A 14,105-nucleotide genomic window follows, 5' to 3' on the forward strand; every position below is an offset into this window, starting at 1 on the left:
ATCTTACAGTGATTCTTAGCACATTGTATAGAATATGGGTATCTTCACTGAAGTTTCTTGCATGATTTCTTTAAATACTAAACATTGCTGGAAGGTACTGTCATGTCCTGCTCAGACGAGGGAGACAAGTGACTCAGATTCGCAAATCCCCAATGGAGCGGACAAGTCGTCTCCCAAGTCCAAACATTTATTAACTACCCACAATGTACTAATTGAACACACGATAGTTGGCTAAGTATATAGCAAGTTGTGGCAAGCAATATAATACGCCTTGCATTTCTTAATGGGAAAGGGGAAAGAGGGAGATAGAGGGAATGGGGAAATACAGGTCACTGGTCTGGGTTTCTACGCTGATCCCGCCGGCAAGGGTTCCAGGAGGCACAGGAGGCATCCGTCTTTTTCGCTTCACTGCACTCCCCAGCGCCCCCCTTCTTGATTTATACCCACTTTCCTTGGGTCCGTCCCCTAGGTCGACCCACATACCTACGTATCCCATGTACGGGGAGGGGTAAGGTGCTTCATGGGATGATGTTAATTAGCATGATCATGTTAGCCCTCGTTAGCATATTGAGGGGTGTTAACTTTAATATGCATTTCATGGATAATGAAGCAAAGGTCATTCACTGGACAGATGGCCCTTGAAATTTGTCCGGGTGCCCCAGAGCAGAGCCGTCCTGTCTCCACAGGGCTCCCCCCTCCAGCTGCATCTTGTGTTATTGGGGCAGCCTTATCAGCTTCGACCTCCACACTATCCACCCTGTGACTCATAGTTTTGTCTTGCGAGTGTTTGAGGCATTTCTTTGATCAGCCTCAACTTCTGCTTTCTCAGGCTGTTCTTAGTTTCTCGCAGGCCTGGTTTCTCATCTCTCACAGGTACCTATGTACATCATCCGTTTATTATCTGGTTACACTAAAGTTGCTCTGCAGGCCCGCAGAAATTCTCCCAAGTGCAGATTGACTTTTGCTCATGATCTTGTAAAGGTCTTTAAAATGCAGGAAGGACTCCTATCACAGAAGATAGCGCAGATCTTAGTAAGGACTCAGTTTCCTACATTTATATCCATGTTGGCTCTGATTAAAAAAGAAAACCAACAAAAAAGTGGACTTCCTTTTTACAAAAGTTAATTATACATTCCCATCGAAAGCAAGTTAACATTTCCATCTACCAAAAGCAAACCCATGAAGAAGAATCAGTGCAAACCCTAAAGTAAATCAGCATAAGATCTTAAACTACTTGATAAATTTGCTATATCCACTCCATTACTTGCCCAAATGGGAAAATCCAAGGTTTAAATCCTCAATAAAATGTAACACCTGGGCACATACACAAAACCAAACACACAGGTTAGAAAGTGTTACTAATGGCTAAAGATGCTTATGCTGTTTCACTTGTATATAGGTACCACATGGCAACCTCGGGTCATTTTACTCAGCTTCCACCCACAGCTCAGTTTAGCCAATAAAGGATATTTTACAGATAAACCACGTAACTCCATTCTTGCTACAACCACTTACAGTAGAAGAGAAAATATAAATGGTAAAATGTGCATGTAACTAAATTGGAACGAAGAAACACTTCTCACCTTTCCACACATGATCTAAAAAGACAGAATATCAAAAACGCAACCAGTATGTTACCCCTACAATTTTTCCAGTTGCTTTTAGTGAAAATCGGCATCTGTATAAGGTGTTACAATTAGCTCTAATAAGGGAGGTAACCTGTTCTGTATCATTTTTCTTGACCTTTGAGCTGCATGCATAGCTAGCTTTTCACAGGAAGACACATCTAGGTCCAAAAATTACATGGTGTAACTAGTATGTTCAGTCTTCCAGTGAGTGGGAAACAAACAAAAGACAAGAAATACGGACAGCTCTGTTAGTAAATATATGTGGAACTGTGCAAATAATAATCTAGGGACCTAGACTGTCATTAATATGTTCTGAGACTCTTCTACTTTAAAATAACTACTAGAAAATTCACTTCTAAACTAACTTAAAATATTGCAGAGATTTAAATATTTCTTAAAAAGAAAAAACGCCAGCGAAAAACCCTGTAGCCAGTAGATGGTGCTACATTCAAGCAGTATTTCTAAAATACGCCATCACATTGTCTATGCCATCAAATTACTGCTTGCTTACTTCAATCATTTCTAAACAGGGAATTATTTAAATTAGTATTTGTTCTGGCCTGCTCAGAAACACCAATTACAGGTCTCTCACTGACTGCTCCTGGTCTCATGCTCCTAACAATGCTAATATCTCTTGGCTTCTAATCACCATTATTCTCACTTTTGGCTTTATTAGTAGAAGTCAGTCTTTTCAGGAACAATTCTGAGATATTAGACCTCTTTGCATTTACATACTTCTGCTCATTTACTCTGAAATCTTGGGTCTGGGGCAATTAATTTTTTTCCATTCACTTCCCTGCACCAGTATATCATCTAAGGAATTCAACTTAACACCTGAATTTCTAAATTATAGCGTGATTATTGTAGTGAACTGTGACAAAGAATTTCATCACCATAAAGTCTACTCCAGAACCATTGATGAAATCATCTTGTTCCGGTCATGAAAACCATTTTTCACCAGCATGTCTGAAATATCCAGTGTATCACAGCAAAAGCAGCACAAAAACCCCATATACTCCTCTTACTCTAACCCCTGCCCCAGCAACAAAACGTGCACAACATGTGTCCGTAGCAGGTTTCATCTGACCCAAATGCAACAGGCTCCAAAGCAGCGGCAGAGGAAGGCTTCTCAACTACACAACACAGCAATTGCTCCTAACACAAAACAGGAGTCTCATGAACTATACCACTGTCTTTCATTCGCCTCCGTGTGCTCGGGTTCTCTCTTAGAGAAGGCTGGTAACTGAGAAGACCCCATCTCCTTTGCTTCTTGTCAATGCTCAGTGGCTTGTAATCCCTGGAGAAACAGGTCCATATAAGCCACCCCACCAGTGCAAGCTGCATGTTCTGGTACGGCAGTTTATACACAGATACACTGTTGTTCCATCAAATGGGTTATACTCATGCATCGGCAAATGGATTAAAGGAATGCATAGTTAAAATTCTCCCACCCAAAATTCCAGCTTCACCTAGAGCAATGAAAAAATCAATCTATTTCGCACAAAAAATATGGATTTGGGCATCATTCAGAAAGATAACTGATTCAACTTGCGTGTTTTGGCAAAACCATCCTCAACTGTAGCCTTCAGGAAACAGCATAGATGAGACATGGAACAACAGATGCAGGAGTCTCAGCCCAATCCGCAGCCCCTTCAAAAGGCTGCAAAGCCTAAACGACGCCAAATGGGAACATGTCCAGCAGACAAGCCTCCGCATCCTCCACACAGGTGATTCGTGGCAGACACGGCTTTTCCTCACAGCCAGTCTGTAGCCTCCCATTCTTGAATAGGAATGAATCACCAACGTCTACAGCTCCAGAAGGGAGATAAACACATTTCCCTGTCTCACTTGGATAAGGAAAGGAAATCATTTGATGTTGAGAGATGATCAGATAATATGACTGTAGAGGTAGCCAAGATAAGGACTCCTTTAGAGAAACAGTATGGATTGAGCTTTTAGAAAGTACCAGTAGAAGGGTCTGAACAAGTACTGTGTTTTGGGTTTTTTTAATACTGTTTAACTGATCAAGATCCAAATGTGATTGGGGGGGGGGGGGGGGGGGGAGGGGCAGGAAGCATACATAAAGCAATAACCAGGATTTTAATAAGATGCTTTGCAATGTGCTGATGTTCCAGAAAGATGCAAACTCTGCAAGTTTCCTCTTGCAACTGTGTAATCTTATTAAAGGTAAATTATACTTGAACTAACATCCTCTTTTGATAATCTGAATTAAGGACATTTTGTTTCATGTGCTTTTTAAAAACACATCATTAATATAACGCAATAATTCTAGTCAAAGGGAAAAAAAGTCAAAAAGAAGAGCACAGATCTATTCTGAAGTACTTTATTTGAAGAGTAAATTTTATTTCAAGATCAAGTGTATCAACCAAGACATAATGCTTCTGCGTATGAAGAAAAATGAGAACAGAAGAAAACGTGTGCCATACACTACACACACTTAAGATACTTTTAACAGCTTTGTTACAATAATCAGCAATACTTTTCTTTCATACAGAAAAGCAGTTATTTAATATAATGAAGACAAAAAGCTATCTGAAATCAATTAGTTACCATGTTTGTTTTAAGGTCCCCCACTGCCACAGACTTCATCTCTGTGTGAAGTGTTACATGAAGAAACTGCAGCTTATCTTTGTCAAAGTTGGTTCATTCCTTCCTTTTCTTTGTACACTGTAGACCAGAGTACGGCAGTCGACATCTGCACACGTTTGGAGCTATGCATTTTCCTCCATGTTGACAAGGTAGTTTACATACAGCTGAAATGAGACACCAGATACATAGTATGTCTTCAGCACAACACAGGATCATTTTTCTTCTTTGTCTCACTGTGCTAGCAAAATTGTTCCCTGGTGACCGCACTGGGACAGTATAAATAAAAGCATAATGGAAGAACTGAAAAGCAATGCCTCTCAATTTATGGCATCATGGCCTTCACTGGAATACAGCCACAGTACATCTAGTCTTCTTCACGCTCCATTCCCCTTTTAAAATACTATCATTTCTGTTGTTCTTTAAGGCACAGGCTATTTTTGAGATGGATGCCCCCATGAAAGTGAGGGAACAATAAAAATTCCTGCTGAAACTTACTCAAGCCGGTTCTTTGATCCACATCCATGAGGACACAGCTGCCACAGACTAGCCGTTGCTCACACACTGCCCTTCTGTTCCCCCACGAGAAGGGCAAAGGAGGACTGAGCGGGCACAGCTTTAGCTGTCCCCTAGCTACGCACCAGCTCAGTTAACAAGCCAGGGGCTGCGATTTGCTTCTGAGTATCTGCACCAACAGAAGTCAAACTGGCTGCAGATCTAGTTAGTTCAGGAACAGTGATTATTTTGACATTAAGAACCTGACCACTCCTATCCTTATTGCTGGTGCAGGGAACAGAGTTAAGCATTTTGTAAGTTCCCTGAATCTCCCATACTCACCTTTTAATATTACCCTCTGCCTCGATACACTGATGAATACAAAGGATAAGCATTTAGCTGGTCAAATGGGGAAGTTAAAATATTATTTGTTAATGTTTGCTTGACTATATATTGCAGAAGAAATAACACTAGCTGATCTGGATTCCCACAACCACACAAAAATTTCAAATGCAGAGGACTTAATCCAGAGATCTTGCACCCACGATAACCAGTTCAAAAGCAATGTTTAAACAAACGTTCTCTCAGTCTCCCAGAGAGCAAACAAAAAAACTTCCCTTTTTACAGTCTAGGATTATGGCCTTTAGCATCAGGGAGGTGCTGTTATGAGCATCCAAGGCCTTGCCAGAGAAGGGTAGATTAAAGTTTTTATAATCATCATCTGCTTTTGTAAATCAAAATTTGAGAAAATGCAAGTGGTTGTTCAGCAGGAGTGTCAGTCAGTACTAGTCCTGATTATAGCCGGCTTCCACTCACTCTTTTAAAAACACCTGGAATTGATTCTGCCAACTTATCCTCAAAGTGAGAAGCAAGTTTCAATTTTCCATGTCCATAAAATTTAATGAAGCTTCTAACCCACATGAGTAGTGATAATGTTTCTGTAATGGCCATTTTCAGTTCTTTATACTCGGGTCTTAGTTTATAGAAAATATTTCAGAAATACAAGATATACCAAGTAATGAATTTGGTGACAAAATCTGAATCCAAATTTACTTAAAGTAGAAAAGTTCTGTCTTTCTGACCAAATTGAAAAACCATCTACTCCTTACGCATACTTGTAAAATCCCCAGTATGCAGAAGCAGCTCTCACTTATAGAATCACAGAACGGTTTGGCTTGGAAGGGACCTTAAAGATCATCTGGTTCCAACCCCCCTGTCATGGGCAGGGACACCTTCCACTAGACCAGGTTGCTCAAAGCCCCGTCCAGCCTGGCCTTGAACACTGCCAGGGAGGTGCTCCAGTCCCCTGATCATCTTCATGGCCTCCTCTGCACCCACTTGAGCACATCCATGTCCTTACACTGGGGGCCCCAGAGCTGGACACAGTACTGCAGGTGGGGTCTCACGAGAGTGGAGTAGAGGGGGAGAATCCCCTCCCTCGACCTGCTGGCCACACTTCTCTTGATGCAGCCCAGGACACAGTTGGCTTTCTGGGCTGTGAGCGCACATTGCTGGCTCATGGTCAGTTTTCCATTCACTACTACCCCCAAGTCCTTCTCCGCAGCGCTGCTCCCAATCCACTCATCACCCAGCCTGTATTTGTGCTTGGCATTGCCCCGACCCACATGCAGGACCTTGCACTCGGCCTTGTTGAACTTCATGAGGTTCACATAGGCCCACCTCTCCAGCCTGTCCAGGTCCCTCTGGATGGCACATCCCTTCCCTCCAGCGTGTCGACCGCACCGCATTTACTATTCTAAGATACTTTCCTAGCAGCTTTGTTAGGCACTGAAGATTTGAACACTCTATTGGTAAATCAAACAAGCAGAGATAGGATAAATGAAAAATGTCAGAAGTCATTTACCTAAGTGACATGCTCCACCGACCCATCCAGCTGGACAGCTACAAATTCCAGGAGCCACACAAGCTCCATTATTCCGACAACCTTGAGGACAAATTGCTAGAAGAGAAGAACGGGTAAGTCAGCAGGATTTATAAAGCTGATATAAAAGAATACTGACAGAATGAAAGATTCAGGATGATACAAATCAAAATGGCAAAACACATTTTCTTCCAGGCCACATACACAACTGGTGTAACTGTAAAGGCATTTCCAGGACCATGGAAATGGAAAAAAAATACTTAGCTACTGTGTTAAGAATTTTGGTTTAAATGTTAACAGATGTACACTTTAATGCAAAATAATTTGACACTATTTTATCTGAGTATGTACCAATAATGTAGTACTCAATTTCTGTAGTAATGCAATGACAGTTCCATAGTTATTAGCCTCTTAATACATTTTAAGTGGTTTTGTTACTGTGGTTATCAATTTTTAATCAATATAAATATTTTCATGAATGTAGATACCCACCTTCTTGGCATCTTGATCCTGTCCAGCCAGAAGCACAAAGGCACTTCACAACTCCATTGACAGAGATGCATTCCCCGCCATTTTGACAGCCTCCTTCACAGCTTACTGCAGAAGAACAGCATACGCAGTGCATTTCAGAAGCAGCATAGGACTTCAAATAATCATCTTTAAGCAGGTGGTCTACCATCAACTACTTTTTTATCACATCTGCAGAGACTAAAATTTCAACTATTCAAAGCAAGGCACAGTTCTCTAAGGAGTGAGTGAAGATGACAGCACCACGTCTGCAAATGCCAACAGAAAGGGCAGTTAAACTTAAGCATGTGCTTAAAAGCTTGTTGAGCATTTAGCCTGAGAGTTCCAACAAACAAACAGGATTATGGCTATGGCACAGCTCCTCCCCTCCCCAGCTGTGAACCAGCTACACCACAGTAACTACTAACACGCATATTCTTATCGATCCTGCCAACTCACAGCTGGTAAGCCAGCAACGTGTGGTGAAGGATTCACACATTTCCTTACCTGACAGGACCTACACATAACAAGAGGAAGAAGAGAAGGGGATATTACTTTGACAGATGAACCTATGACTATAGTCAAGTGGTGCCTTCCCAAAGGCCAACTATCTAAGCCAGCCTCCTCATTCCAAAATCGTTCTACACATCAAAGCCCTGAAGGCCTCATTAACAAAGCATTATTTATGCCAGACATGCGATTGGTATCAACCGTGGTGTGCGCCACCTTTGAAATATGGCATAAATACTGTTCTGTACAATCAAATGCATCCTTTCACAAGCATGAATGTAAATGTATACACCACTTTCACTGTATTGAAGAGAAACAACTATCCTTCATTATAATGATGGACAGTTGGAATGTCTGCTTGATACTTCGTAGAAAAAAGTCCTAATCTCTGTTCTACTGCAAGTTTTGAGCACATTTTCAGCTAACAGGTTTTTGGCACAAATGCTGAACATCAAGGACACACAAATCAACTCCGGCACAGCTAGAAAAGCTCTTCAAAGCTTGTTTGCATTTTCTTTGTCACACAATATAAGTTAACGTATTTAATATTGATTGTATTTGATCAGTCGTGGTGACTGGGAGAAGTACCTGAAGACTGGAGGAAAGCAAATATCACTCCAATCTTCAAGAAGGGCAAGGAGAACCCAGGGAACTACAGGCTGGTCAGCTTCACCTCAATCCCTGGTAAGGTAATGGAACATCTGATCCTGGAAACCATTTCCAGGCACATTAAGGACAAGAAAATCATCAGGAATAGTCAGCATGGCTTCCCAGTGAGGGTGACCAAGCCCTGACACAGGTTACCCTGGGAAGCTGTGAGGTCTCCGTCCTTGACATGTCAAAAGCCATCTGAACACGGTCCTTGGCAGCTGGCTCTAGGTGGCCCTGCTTGAGCAGGGGGTTGGACAAGGTGACCTCCAGTGGTCCCTTCCAACCTCAGCCATTCTGTGATTCTGTGCGGTTCTGTAATAGCACACTGCACCACACTGCAAGTCTGTACATCCAGGCTCCATATGCCACAGGACTCCACCTTGAAGGTGAGCACAAGCGCATCCTTTGCCTTACAAGGATAATGTGATAACAAATACAAGTAGTACTTTTACTCAGATACAAATCCAAGTATCAACTGTAGTATTAGCATTAATGGAATCCTCACGCTGCTTTTTCTATTTAAGTAGTACTCACCTTGCTTCTGATTTAGGCTCTTCCAAGAACGCCAAGTTCCCTTTTATTGTGGGGTCCCTGTCAAGAACCCACTAACCTACACTTTCAGTTGGCTTTTAAGAAATCAAATCAAAATAAAAATCCTTTTGCTGGAAAATGAAGCTGACAGTGCTCAAGTTTACCTCATTGATGTCAACACTGTTACGTCTACTCAAAATGAATAGTTATTTCCCCAGCATTACGCAACAGTACTGTGTTATACAGATCTTCATTAGAAGACACTTCCTCATCTTTTTTATTCTTCTATGTTAACAATTTTGGTATCAAATTATTATCACTGGCAGTTGAATTCCCATTCAGTCTAGTTAACATCCCAGAGCTACAATTTAAGCCTCTGCGAACGTGGACAGTTGTGGCCACATTAGGTACGCTCAGGTCATGCTTTCTTCATAAAATAATAAATACATCTTTATTAAAAGACAAACAAAAAACCCAAAACAAACCCAGACAACCCAACAACAACAAGACTCCAGAGAGCTGCAGAAGCTAGCCAAGTTCCTTCCCCAAGTACACATTACGTTATACTTCAAGTAAACTTTTGCAGCTATTTCACATTTGAAGGAAACAAAGAAAATGTCTGCAGAATAAACATCAAGCATAAATAATCCTGTGAGGTGTTGCTAGCTGCTGTGAGCACAGACAGACAGAATGCTTATTAAGTTCCCAGCACAGTGACGACTGCCCAACTAATTTACCAGTGTCTTTTCAAAAAGAACTTCTAGAAATTTTTTAAGCAACAGGTTGAGGCTTTTCTTCAGAAAGAAAAACAATGCTTTCTTTTCCTTCATTCTCTGGCGATATCTTGCCTACTACATAATTTTCCCCTCAAACTATTTCAAGTTTGCTTCCCTTTTATCCCAGAACTCAAGTTATCATCAGTAGTCTGATCAGCTCATAACAACATAGCAACGTTTTCTTAGATTGCCTTTTCCAATCCACGCATATATTCAATAGGCTTCAAAAAACCATAAAAATTGGTCTTTGCTACTCATCTCTATTATTACCTATCAACAATACATTGCCAGGCATATCTTCAGCGACTTGCTCTCAATATTACCACCTTGCAGATACTACACAAAAGTTTCAACTACCTAATGCAGAAATATTTATCTATATGTCATCACATTAAAGTATTTAGAAAGAGTCCATTATAGAGCTAAACAGAATATTTACTTAACACATAAACAAGGTCTTTTCCAAGGCACAAAATTCTCTCAGATTTTCACAAAACATTTCAGTACGTATACTCCAACCCATTCTTCTGCAAGCATGCAGATCCTCTAGGCCATGCATTTTTTTGACATTAAGGTCTAAGGAATTAAGGTCATTATTTCAAAGTGCATTAGATCCTGGACTTGAGGAGTCACAAATTAATTTTGTCTGTTTTCAAACTCCTTGTTGTTCCAAGCTATCACTTATTTGGGTCTTACCTTTATGACAGTATCTACCCCCATAGCCAGGTGGACATCTGCATTTTCCAGGTCTGAGGCACTCCCCACCATTTTTGCATTTTGGATAACATGTTGCTGTAAGACAGACAACAAACAAAGCTTGTATAAATACTGGTGAAGCTTACCAAAACTACTACTTAAGTACGTAAAAAATTTGCATTATTTTAGTCTCCGAGTACTCAGTTTGTCTTCACATTTCCTAAGATGTATTTGCCCTGCCATCCTACATTGCCGATCAGGTGAAATCGTTTCCCTGCACAGAGAGTGCTCCACCATTTTAAGCTTTTAAACGCTCAAAACTAAGGAAGCTTTTGGACCCTAGACAGAACAGGCAGAAGAAAGAGCCATATTAAAAAGGAAGAAAGGAACACAGCTGAACTGCCAAAGAAGCTTTTGATAATTGAAATCGAGAAATATCGGGTGAAAAAAAGAGGTGATAAGAAGAAATTACTTAATAAAAAATGCTGCAACTTCAGGGGCATCTGCAACTTCAGGGCATCTTCTGATTCTTAAAATGGCATATCAGACTTCACTCTCTACTGGATTCCTACATAACTCTCCAGAAAAAACTACATGCTCATTTCCTCGTACCTCTTCTCTAAAATGTCTCCAGAAGTAAGTCAGCACTTCCTTCTCCTCCACCCTCCTTTTTTTGCCTCACTTTGCCTCTCAGAGACCTTTCTGAAATGTACAGTGTTTGTTTAGAAATCATCTGAAATAAATGTAACTGTAACTATCTGTTCGGAGAAAAGCATCTATGATCATCACAGATTCTGCAACTTTTTCACTGCTGACAGCTTGGACAGGTTGGATAAGCGCAAATTTAAAAAATCTTCAGTTTGCAAAATTATGGGTAAATCCAGTGAGATTGAAAATAAATTACCTATCACATAGACCTCCTTGCTACTCATAAATCACTCCTGAATCAGACCTGGTGTCTGAGAAAATATTTGTTTATTCACACACAGATTTTAGAAACCCATGTGTTTCAGAGAGTCTCATCTGAATTAACTGCAGATGTGAGATGAGTTCTCTACAACACATCACTTTGACTGGATGGGTGGGAAGTCTGAAACAGAGGGAAGAAAACAGACAGAAAAGAGGAGCAGTGAGTAACACCACAGTGATTTCTCCCTCGTATACTTACACCACTCTCAAGCGACCCAACTGAAGAATATTTTTCACATTAGTCTTTGCAGAATGAGTATTTGCATGCCAATAAAGGACACAGACAAGTATGAAAGAATCATTCAGCACTCAGCTCTGCATAACTGTTTTACCAGATGCTTTCAGTTCATCATAAATGCCATATAAGAGCTCTCAGTTTAGAAAAACTCTTATGTCTGTGGTATTTCACATATTTTTCAGTTCAGTTTTCTTCATAGAACAAGGGATGAAGCTTCATTTATCCAATTTTTTTGCTACACTGATGACCTTATCAGAGCAAGCATTCAGCAGTTTCCTTAACAATTCCAGACAGTTCACATCTCTAGTTCGAAAATGGATCTCCATCTCCACCAATCTTCCACATCTCCCGTAGGATCCAAAAGTTGTTTGGAACAGTGAATAGAGCATAGGTATTCATCCCCACTATGCAGCGCAGTAGGTGTACATCATTTGTCTCCACCTGCTAGCCTTAGCTTCTAAATAAAACAATGCTCCATGAATGATTACAGTGCTGAATTAAATTTTCAGCATCTCACCTCAGAGTTTAAAAAGAAAAATAATCACGTTGTTAAATGCAGGGCATTGAGAACTAGAACAAATATTGTACAAATTATATCACCTCTTTACACAGGACAAGAGGTGAAGCAAAAGAACTCCTGATACTGATTTTTAGTAATTAATAGCTACAATCCTCTGCAGTTAAACTTTTGAAGAAGGAATTAGAAATCAGACATGTTACATTAAACAAGGTTTAAACAAAAACTCTTTTCCTCAGTGTTTACTTTTGCATATTGGGCGACATTTTCAAAAATACTTTGTCTCCCCTTGGAAACCAACAGGAACAGTCTTCAGTTCACCTTAGCTTTATGCCTCCTACCATGGAAACGGGATGTACAAAGGACTTTGTGGATCAGGAAACATCTAGGAAGTAAATCCCAGTATTTTTACAAGCACAATATATTTCAAATAAACAAGAAATCCAGAAAAAAAACGACTTTCTACATGCTTTTTTGATCTTTTCGTTAGTACTATTCTCACTAATCATGCCTAGAAATACCAGTTTAATGTTGCTGAGGCTCAAAAAGCTGTCAAGCCTCTAAAAGCATCATTCCTTACTCAGGTGTTTAAACATGCACAGTGAAAATGTTAAAAGGAAGCCGATGCAGAAGCCTGTCCAGCAAGTTGACGATTACCCAGTATTCAAGCAGTAAAATGTTATCTGCTGACAATACGGCCCTTTCCGATGGCTGGGTCTACTCACCTACGTGAGTGTCTTCATAAAGGAGCTGGCTCTTGGTCGTGCTCTACCAGTTTGCTCTCATTGCCTTTCCTCACCAGAAACTGTGTGCCTTTACCCCTCTTCTTCCACCACACCTTATTTATGTCCTCCCTGGCACCTAACCACCGGCCTCCCACACCAGATCCAAACCCGAGCTCTGGGCACCCTCCCGGCGGGATTACTTGCAGGAGGGCTGGCAGGGCAGGGATCTCACCCAGATGCTTGTGCCCAGCCCTGCTCAGGCCGAGGCGCGTCCCCAGGGGCCACCACCAACCGAGAGTCCCCACAGCCCCGGGCAGGCCCTGCCCGCGGCGCTTCTCACCTCTCCCCGCCCGCCGTCGCCCCGCGGCTCCCCGCCGAGGGACCCCACCGCAAACCGCCGCCTTCCCGCCCACCGGCACCCCGGGCGCCCCTCCCGCCCCGCGGCGGTGCGCTGCCGGGCGGTTACCGTGCTGGCAGAGCTCGCCCTCGTAGCCCTTGGAGCAGAGGCAGGTGCCGTTGCCCAGGCAGAGCCCGCCGTGCTGGCAGCGCGGGCTGCAGGCCGCCGGCGGGGCCGCACCGAGGGGCAGGGCCGCCCCGCGGGCGGGCAGGGCGCCGGCGTCGCCGCCGCGCCACAGCCCCCACAGCGCCAGCCACAGGAGCAGGCGGGGCGTCCCGCCGCCGCCGTCCCGCCGTGCCATGGCCCGGGCGCCTCGCCTCGCCTCGCCTCGCCCGCCGGCAGCCGCTGACTCGGGCTGCTCGCCGCCGTCCCGCTCCGCTCCCCGCCGTCTCCTCGCCGTTCCACTCCCCTTTCGCCCCCCGCTCCTTCACGCCCCCCTCGCTTTTCCCCTCTCGGTTCTTTTCCACTCCCCTCCTCCTCCTCCTCCACCTCACCCCCGCTGCAGTGCCGGCCTCCCCCCGCCTCGCCTCGCCGCCCCCCGCGCCCTGTGTCTCGGCGGGCGGGAGCCCCCCCCGGTGCCGGTGGCAGCCGGCGGGTCACGCTGGGCGGGCAGGGCCGGGGGCACCCGCGGCCGCCGCGGCCGGCATGAGGCGGGCCCGCGGGGTCTGCAGGCCCGGCGCCTGCCCCTGCCCCCAGGCGGTCACTTCTCAGGGCTGGACGTGGGCGGGTGGCGGAGCCCGCCATCGCCATCCCAGCACGACGCCCGGCCGCGGGCACTGCTTGTTGGCCCTTCCACCCCTTTCCCGGCTGGCGCGGCTCTTGCCATGTCAGTGACCTCCCTCCCGCTTTGCGACCTTACACTCTCAGATTGCTATTCACTTTCATCTTGAAAGTGGCCATAGGACGTGAATATCGTGGCACGATAGCCGAAGGGTGATCTGAGGGAGAGGACAGACGCACTGAACTCGCTGACACT

At 43.6% G+C, this 14,105-nt stretch overlaps 1 protein-coding gene across 1 annotated transcript; it reads right to left on the bottom strand.

The window, feature by feature from the left end:
- Window positions 1–3,956: 3,956 nt before the first annotated feature.
- Window positions 3,957–13,459, bottom strand: LOC141953569 (uncharacterized). The gene is made up of 5 exons (XM_074892251.1): window positions 13,199–13,459; window positions 10,284–10,379; window positions 7,105–7,209; window positions 6,595–6,690; window positions 3,957–4,402 (listed from the first exon to the last, which is right to left on the bottom strand). The coding sequence occupies exons 1-5, from the start codon at window positions 13,428–13,430 to the stop codon at window positions 4,293–4,295; spliced, it is 639 nt and encodes a 212-aa protein (XP_074748352.1). The 5' UTR covers window positions 13,431–13,459; the 3' UTR covers window positions 3,957–4,292.
- Window positions 13,460–14,105: the final 646 nt, after the last annotated feature.

This window comes from Strix uralensis, chromosome 1, assembly GCF_047716275.1.
Source record: "Strix uralensis isolate ZFMK-TIS-50842 chromosome 1, bStrUra1, whole genome shotgun sequence".
Taxonomy (NCBI): Eukaryota; Metazoa; Chordata; class Aves; order Strigiformes; family Strigidae; genus Strix; species Strix uralensis.